Below are 8,427 nucleotides of genomic sequence, written 5' to 3'. Positions count from 1 at the left end.
ACCCAGGCCGGGAGCCCCAATCGGCCACAGCGAAGGACGCAGGACGGGCTAGGGGTCCCTCGGGACCTTTTTCTTTATTTTCCAGACTTCTTGAAATGAGTTTAGATTCCTTTTAATTTTTCTTTTTGTTATTTATTAACATCTTTATTGGAATATAGTTGCTTTACAATGGTGTGTTAGTTTCTGCTATATAATAAAATGAATCAGCTGTACGTATACACATATCCCCATGTCTCCTCCCTCTTGCATCTCCCTCCCACCCTCCCTATCCCACCCCTCTAGGTGGTCACAAAAGCACTGAGCTGATCTCCCTGTGCTATGTGGCTGCTTCCCACTAGTAATCCGTTTTACGTTTGGTAGTGTATATATGTCCGTGCCACTGTCTCACTTCGTCCCAGCTTACCCTTCCCCCTCCCCATATCCTCAAGTCCGTTCTCTAGTAGGTCTGTGTCTTTATTCCTGTCCTGCCCCTAGGTTCTTCAGAAGCAATTTTTTTTTTTTAGATTCCATATATATGTGTTAGCATACGGTATTTGTTCTTCTCTTTCTGACTTCCTTCACTCGGTATGACAGACTGCAGCTCAATCCACCTCACTACAGATAACTCAATTTCGTTTCTTTTTATGGCTGAGTAATATTCCATTGTATATATGTGCCACATCTTCCTTATCCATTCATCTGTTGATGGACACTTAGGTTGCTTCCATGTCCTGGCTATTGTAAGTAGAGCTGCAATGAACATAAAAGTTTTCTTTTTAAATTTTATTTTGGTAAATACTAGGCAAATACTTGCGTGAAATTCTACCAGGTCAGGGCTCAGGGCTTCCTAGGAACTGTCTCCACGCTGTGGAGTGTGGTCCGGACCCCAGGGACTTCTCCCCAACCCCAGGCCCAGGTGGAGGCAGGGATCAAGTTGGGGGGTGGAATTCCCGGGGCCTGCCCATTTCGCCTCGCCCACCAGGCTGGTCCCCCGGCGAGGCAGGTCCCGCTGCCATCCCGGAGGAGGGGACGAAGATCACGCGCTGCGGCTGCACGCGCGACTGCACCACCAGCGGGGACCCGGTGTGTGGTTCCGACGGCGTCGTCTATGCCAGCACCTGCCACCTCCAGGAGGCTGCCTGCCGCGAACGCGTGAGATTGGAACCTGCGCCCTCTGGCCGCTGTGCCCTTGGTGAGGATCCACCCATGCCCCGCCTCGGGGACCCCACCTTGTCCCAGAATGTATCGCTCCATCTTCTTCTCTTTGCATCTGGGTCCCTTTGCATCTCCTCAGTCTTGGTCAGTCTCTCCCCAGCCCCACCCCAACTTTGTGCTTTCCTGCGTCTCCTCATCTCTGATTTCTGTGTCCGCTTCCCCACCTTGTGACCTCACCTCCTATCTGTTGCTCTGGGCCACAGATCTCCTCCCCTCAGGCCCCCTGGGTTGTTGGTCATCCAGATCCTCTCCCTCCAGTGCCTTCCCTACCGACTCAGTCCTCCTTCCTTCCAGAGCAGCCGACACCAGCCTCTGCTTTGTACAGCTACGACTATGACCTGGGTCCCCTGGACGCAGGGCACGTGGCAGCCGGCCATGAGGTGGTGGACTTGGACGGGGAAGCGGAGGACAGGTGAGAGCTGGGCCCGCCCCCAACCTCCCTCCACTGGCCCTGGAACCTGGCAGGGAGTGGGAGTGACTGATGGAGGGGTCAGCCTGCTGTAGGGTTTCAGGGGATGAGGTGGGGGATCTGTTCTCCCTTGACCCCCATCCACCCAGCACACATAGAAGAGCAGCCTGTATGTGTAGGGTGAGCTTAGCGAACCCTCCCAAGGACTGGACCCCAGCACAGACCTGTCCCTGAGACCAACTGGGCCTGGGACCCCTGTTAAAGAAGAAATTATTCATGACGCAAGGAATATATTTTTCAAGGGGGAGCACTATAGAGTCTTGCAGTGGGGATAGAGATTGTAACCCACTCCTAATAATAAAAGAAGGAAAAGTGGGAATTTATAGCCAAGGAGTGGGGGGTGGCAGTCAGTGGATGGAAAGTTACTAGGAGGAAACGTCAGGGGCGGAGGGGGGATATTCTAGCTAAACCGACTGCACCTGATTGTTGCTGAAGGTAGGCCAGGGTGATGAGACATTACAGGGGGCAGGGGGTGGATGGTGGAGGACGAGGAACCCAATCAGATATCAAGGGTGATCAGTACGGTGGAGGGGGGTTTCTGGCTAAACTGACATGTTAGCAGATTCTTGCTACAGTTGGGCAGTGCTGAGATGAACGTGGAAGCCTAGAATTTGAGACCGAAGTGAAAAAAGAGCTCAGAGGAGCCCGGGTGGAGTTTGGTTAGGTAGAGAATCTTTGTCTCCCCTAAAGGAAGGATGGAGGAAATGGTCAGGAGACCAGAGAGCCCTGTGGGGTGAGGCTGGGAAGGGGCTGCTGGGCAGACTTCCTGGACGAGGCAAATCTTTTGGGTTGAACAAACTCAACTCAAGAGGTTTAAACAGCAGGTTGATCTATCTGCTCAGGTAAGTGCCAGGTCCTGGAGGCTGGCTGCACTGGCGGGCCTCAGAGCCCTGCCTTCCTGGGTGGCAAGGGTCTCTCCACCCCATGCTGGTGGCAAAGGCTGGTTTACATCCCCACTCAGCAAACCCAGTAGGAAAGTTTTTCCACCAGCACCAACCAAAGTCCCAGAGATTTAGGGGTGCGTCATCTCGCACCAGGCACTGGGTTTAGTTCACATGCATATAATATAATTATTGATAGGGCTGGGTTTAGGGTTACTGTTGCACTAATTTTGTTTTGCCCCCCTGTGTTTCTCCTTCCATGCCCTCTTTTGAATATCTTTTAGAATTGCATTTTGATTCAGTTATTGTTGTTTTAGCATTATTTTTTTAGCGGTAACTCTGGGGATAAGACTATTCATCTTTAAATTTTTCACAGTCTACTTGGTGGGAGTATTGTAACCACCTTCAGCAAAATGTAGCAACTTTGAAGCCATCTCTGTCCATGTGTTGTCCCCTCCCATCTCTCATGCTAATAATTATCATATGTATAGCTTTAAAGTCGCCCAAGTGTTGCCCACCCTGTCCAGTGTCTTCTGAGAGAGGTCTGCTTTTATTTTCCTTTGGCAGGGGAAGATTTTTATTAAACTTCTAAATTTGAGGTACCATAGGTTCACACGCAGTTGGAAGAAATAACAGAGAGATCTTAGGTGCCCTTCATCCCGTTCCCCCCAGTGGTAACATCTCCCAGAACTCAAGTTACAGTGTAACACCAGGAAATTGACATCAATGCAATTTACCCGTCTTACTCCTATTTCACCACTTTTACATGCACTCATTTGCAATTGAGTCTGCAATTTCCCCCCACGTGTAGATTTGTGTAATCATGACCACAGTCAAGATACAGGACAGCCCATCACCTCAAGGATCCCTTTAGCTGCAGGTTTATAGCCACACCCACCTCGATTTCCGCCCCCCACCCCCCAACCATTCATTTGTTCTCCTGCTCTATACTTTTGCCATTTCAGGGATGCTTTGTAAACAGAATTGTGGGGTATGTAACCTTTTGAGATTGGCTTTTTCTCACTCAACAGAGTTCCCTTGCTGTCCATCCATGGTGTTGTATCAATAGTTCCTCCCTTTTCATAGCTGATTGAGTTCCACAGATAAGTCTTCTATTTGGTCAGTGGTCCCTTGCATGCTGCGCTCATTCTTACCAGAAGTGAAGGCCCCATCCCATCACTGTGGCCTGGTGGGGATGGGCGGGGTCCTGAGGGGCCCTGCTGGACCATGTCCCCCAAACCCCGGCTCCAGGTGGGGCGCTCATGTCTCAGTGGGCGGAGGCAGCCAGGCCGAGCCACTTGGAGGCGGGTTTAGGGAGTGGTCCGCAGTCCCGCCCCCACCAGGCCTGGCAGCCCACAGGCATTTTTCGGCTTCTCTCCCCATCAGTCAGAGTGGCTTCTCTTCCTAAAGCTCCGAGCAGGAAGACGTGATCTGGCTGTGATTTCGCCCCACCGGAAGAGGGTCGCTGACAGGAGACTTGACTGTCTGGGGGCTGCTGGACCCTGCCCGGGTGACCCCTGCTTCCAAACGAACCCGATAAACAGACCATCAGAGACAATGGTGGGCCTCCTGGGGGCCCAGTCCCCACCTCAGCAGGAAGGATGGTCAGCGAGGTGGCTGGAGGCGCCCCCCTCCCTGCCAGCTGCAGCTGGAGCACCAGTCACCCCACCCTACAGCCTTGGGCTGGGTGGCCAGAGCCCACAGCCTGACTCCTACAGTTGTGCTCCCCGGAGGAGGGACATTTCTGGGAAGGACTCATAGCCAAAGACCTGTTTCTGAGGGGGCATGACTCTGGCCAAATCAGGGACGGAGCGTCAGCAACGTGGAAACGAAACAGGCTGCTTTTCTGCATAATGACTGCCTGGGCTGCTGAAACCCCGGACCCAAACCCCAAATTGTCCCAGAACTGTCACAGTCCCTGCACCCCTGCCTCAACCCAGGGGTCCCTGAATGTTTAGCCTCGACAGCACCACTTTCTCTGCAGAGAAAGTCCTGGGCTCCAGACAGATGCACCTTTATCTGCCCACTTCCTGACCTCGACCTCTGAACCCCTGATCTTCCAATGCCCCGCCTGGAAGATTGTCCCCCTCCTAGCAGCCTGGGAGGGTGTCCCAGCTCTGGACCTACCGAAGCCGTGTGCTCAGACCTGCCTCCCGGCTCTCCGTGCCCCCTCCTGCATTCTCCTGTCTTCCGCCTCCACGGTGGTAATTTATTTCAGCCAACACTGCTCATCTCTGGACAGCATGGAGACCCTGAGGGGGCTGCCCAGCCTGTGGGTCCCCGTCGTGCAGCACCGGCCACTTTCCACGCCCCTGACCCCTGCCATCCTGCAAGGTTACAGCGCCCTTGCCGAGGCCCTGTTGCCACTTGCCATAGAGGCTGCTGGTGTAATAAAAGCTCATTTCCATAGAGTCCCTGACAGACTTGGGCCTCCTGCGGGCAGGAGAGGCTGAGAGGCAGCTCTAAGCGCTGGAGCCCAGCTCCCTTCCGGCCCCTCACCTCCATTCCTTCATCTACAGCCCAGCCTTTCAGAGCAGGGTGAGGCTTTGGAACACTTGCATCCCAGGGTAATCATAGATTCCCATGCACTTGTAAGAAATCAGACCAATAGAGAGGTCCTGGCTACCCTTTACCCAGCCTCCCCCAGTGGTAACATCTTGGAAGACTCTAGCACATCATCACACCAGGCTATTGACATGATATTCTTCATTGACTTTATTCACACAGCCCCAGGTTCACTTTTACGTGGGAGAGCGTGTGTGCGCGCGCTTGTGTGTGTGTGTGTCCATCCTGGGGCTTCCGGCTCACTCTTCCCCAGACCAGAGACATCTGAACTTGATGGGGAGCCCAGGAATGGCACCCATTCCCCTCTGCCTCTGGAGAGGGCTTGTGTACTCCCACAGTTGACGCCTCGGTGGCTCCTGACACTGTGCCCTGTGTTGCCTTCTGGGGTGGGGAACGGCAGGGTGTATGTGTCTGGGGTATGGCTGCCCTTCCCCATGTGGTGCCCCCTGACTTGATTCAGAGCAGCCTTCAGCTGGCTGGGGGTGGGTTCTGCAAAGCTGCAGCCCCCTGACCCTGGGTGTACACTGTAAATCCTTGCATTGCTCCACCAACCCAGTCCATGGGGGAGTTACCTGAGAAGAGGGATCAGACCAAGGGAAAGCAGGAGGAGGTGACGTCTTGCAGCCAGGGTGACAGTAGGAGGCTGAGCCCTGTGGCTCCCAGTGATGGGTTGCACCAGGCTTTGGGGAGCAGAGTAGAGGTCTCCAGTGCTCAGGAGATGCCCCAGAACACTAAGGCCCATCCTGGGAACGAGGACCGCCAACAGGGCTCCCAGCCGCCTTGGCCACAAGCGGGGAGGGCGCCCGAGCCTCCTTCTGGGTGGGGTCCTGCTGCAGGTCCAAGGCAGCATCAGCTTCGCCTTGTCCACACCTTGGACACGGACACAGGCGAGCTGGCTGGGCCTGGGAACCTGCATTTAACGCTCGCCTTAGTTTCCTGGGGCTACCGTAGCCAAGTACCACGTACCAGGTGGCTTAAAACAACAGAAATTTATTCTCTGACAGTTCTGGAGGCCATAAGTCTGAGATAAAGGTGGGCAGGGTTGGCTCCTTCTGGGGGCTCTGAGGGAGCGTCTGTCCCAGGCTGGTCTCCTGGCTTCTTCTGGTGGCTGCCAGCAGTCTGTGGCATCCCTTGGCTTGTGGCCATATCACCCCATCTCTGCCTCCGTGGTCACATGGGCTTCCCTGTGTGTCTCTGTGTCCTCTTCTTATAAGGACACCAGTCACATCGGATTTTGGGCCCGCCCTACTCTAGTGTGACCTCATCCTAACTAATTACACCTGCAATGACCTTATTTCCAAATAAGCTCACTTTTGGAGGTTCTCGGTGGACATGAATTGGGAGGGGACCCTATTCAACCCAGTGCAACCCCCTTCCTGTTTGTCCGGCCTGTGGAGGGGCTGTCACACAAACGAGGAGGACCGGGTGCAGGTGGCCGGGCTGCACCCCTCCCTGGAAGCTGTTGCAGTACCAGGCGCCCGGCGAAGCATCACTTCCTGCACCTTGCTCCTGAACTCGGCCGACACGTAGTAGTAGATGAAGGGGTCTACACAGCTGTTGAGGGTGCTGAGCGCCAGGCTGGGCAGGTAGGCGGCGTACAGGTCCCCCCAGGCATCGGGGTCCGGGTTTGAGTAGTGCAGGAGCAGCAGCACATTGCTGGGCGCAAAGAGGGCCACGGCCGAGGTCAGCACCAGTGCGGTCAGCCTGAGCGCGTGGCTGTAACGCCGGCCGCCGGCCGCCAGCGTGCGCAGGGTGGCCCCGTAACTCAGCAGCATGGCCAGCAGCGGCAGGAAGCAGCCGAGCACCGCCAGGCAGATGAAGGCGGGCCGCCAGTAGGAGGCCTGGGCACCGACGGGCAGCACGTCGTGGCAGAGCACGTGGTCTGAACGCGACAGCCGGAAGGTCTGCTGCTGCAGCGCCAGGGGCAGCGCCAGGGCGGCTGCCACCAGCCAGGCTGTGACACAGAGCCCGATGGCCAGGCGCTGGCCTCGCAGGGTGCGGGCCCGCAGCGGGTGCACCACGGCCAGATAGCGGTCCAGGCTGATGGCGGCCAGTAGCAGCACGGAGCCGTACATGTGACCATAGAGCGCGGCCGTGTCCAGGCGGCAGGCAGCCTCGCCGAAGGGCCAGCGCTGGCCCCGCAGGTGGTAGGTGATGCGTGGCGGCAGCGCCAGGGCCAGCAGCAGGTCAGCCGCTGCCAAGTTCATCAGCAGCACCGTGGACGGTAGTTGTGGCACCCGTGTGGCCAGCACCCACAGCGCCAGGCCATTGGCGGGCAGCCCCACTGCCAGGGCCAGCCCGTAGAGCGCGGGCACCAGTCTCGTGGGCACCCAGCCTAGCAGCAGTGCCCGAGAGCTGCCCGGGACCTCCAGAGTGTTGCTGTCATTGGCACAGGGCTGGCCAGGGAAGCTGCGCGGGTGGGGCCCCGGTGTGCTATCTGAGGGAGAGAGGCCCGGAGGGAAAGGGGATAGAAGCGCTGAGAGGCCAGGAGTCACCCCCCAACCCCTAGCCCCTCACCTGGTTCCCCGGCTGGATGGCGAGGCCCCTGAGAAACTGTAGATCTAGCCCCCAGCTCTCAGGAGCCCCTGGGCTGGTGGGACAGAGCTGGACACGGAAACCCCCAGCCCTGGGGACTCAGGGCTGGGCTGGAGAAGCCCCACCCCTGTTCCCTGTCTCCCCTTCACCGGCTCTGGGCACCCTCCCAGTCCCAAGGCAGGGCCCGAGGTCACTCACCATCACCTCTCTCCGTGCTGCCCCCATCGTCGTCGTAGATAATGGGGGTCTGAGTGTCATCCAGGCTGAACCCCAGTGCTAGGGGCCACAGCATCAGGAGAGCCCACATGTTGCCGGTGCTGGGTGCCGGCTACTCTGGGCTGTGGCCGGCTGACCTCAGGCTTCCTGCCTGGCCGGACTCCCCTACCCCCGCCCCCAGCTTCCTGAGTGCCGGCGGAGGAGGGGACAAGGTCTGGTGAGATAAACCGGTCCCTGCCCCCATGAGCCCGTGGGAGGCCCAAAGCCTGGCCTGAGGAGGCCTGGCAGCTGGAGTTACTTGGGGTCTAGGTGCTGGGCCAGTAAGATGGGAGAGGAGGTGCCAGGCTGCAGCCCCCGTCCAGCCTAGGAAGCCTCTGTAGGCCAAGTGGCCACTTCTTGCTGGCCGATCACATCTCGGCCCCATCCTCATGACAGCCCAGCCCTCTGTGCCACGCTCCCCTCCCTCCATCAGGAACGCTTGGCCCTTCCTGAAGCCCCCTCCTCCCAAACCCCACCCCTGGCTCTGGCAGGTAGGACCCCAAATCAGAGGCCAGGACAGGTGGGAGG

At 57.1% G+C, this 8,427-nt stretch overlaps 2 protein-coding genes across 2 annotated transcripts in view; one reads left to right on the top strand and one right to left on the bottom strand.

Annotated features, from left to right (window-relative positions):
• The window catches only part of CPAMD8 (C3 and PZP like alpha-2-macroglobulin domain containing 8), a 94,270-nt gene extending 90,128 nt beyond the window's left edge, over positions 1–4,142 (top strand). Inside the window, exons 40-42 of the mRNA XM_024767435.1 lie at positions 962–1,171; positions 1,489–1,606; positions 3,955–4,142. Coding sequence (XP_024623203.1) covers positions 962–1,171; positions 1,489–1,606; positions 3,955–3,985 — 359 coding nt within the window. The 3' untranslated portion in view covers positions 3,986–4,142. The remainder of the gene's footprint in view (positions 1–961; positions 1,172–1,488; positions 1,607–3,954) is intronic.
• A 1,944-nt stretch (positions 4,143–6,086) lies between these two features.
• Positions 6,087–7,979, bottom strand: F2RL3 (F2R like thrombin or trypsin receptor 3). The gene is made up of 2 exons (XM_024767450.1): positions 7,843–7,979; positions 6,087–7,546 (listed from the first exon to the last, which is right to left on the bottom strand). The coding sequence occupies exons 1-2, from the start codon at positions 7,949–7,951 to the stop codon at positions 6,513–6,515; spliced, it is 1,143 nt and encodes a 380-aa protein (XP_024623218.1). The 5' UTR covers positions 7,952–7,979; the 3' UTR covers positions 6,087–6,512.
• Between the last annotated feature and the right edge of the window lie 448 nt (positions 7,980–8,427).

This window comes from Neophocaena asiaeorientalis, unplaced genomic scaffold, assembly GCF_003031525.2.
Source record: "Neophocaena asiaeorientalis asiaeorientalis breed wild unplaced genomic scaffold, Neophocaena_asiaeorientalis_V1.1 scaffold87, whole genome shotgun sequence".
Classification (NCBI taxonomy): Eukaryota; Metazoa; Chordata; class Mammalia; order Artiodactyla; family Phocoenidae; genus Neophocaena; species Neophocaena asiaeorientalis.
Note: the sequence above shows the minus strand (reverse complement) of the source record. Positions and strands in the feature narration are given on the sequence as shown.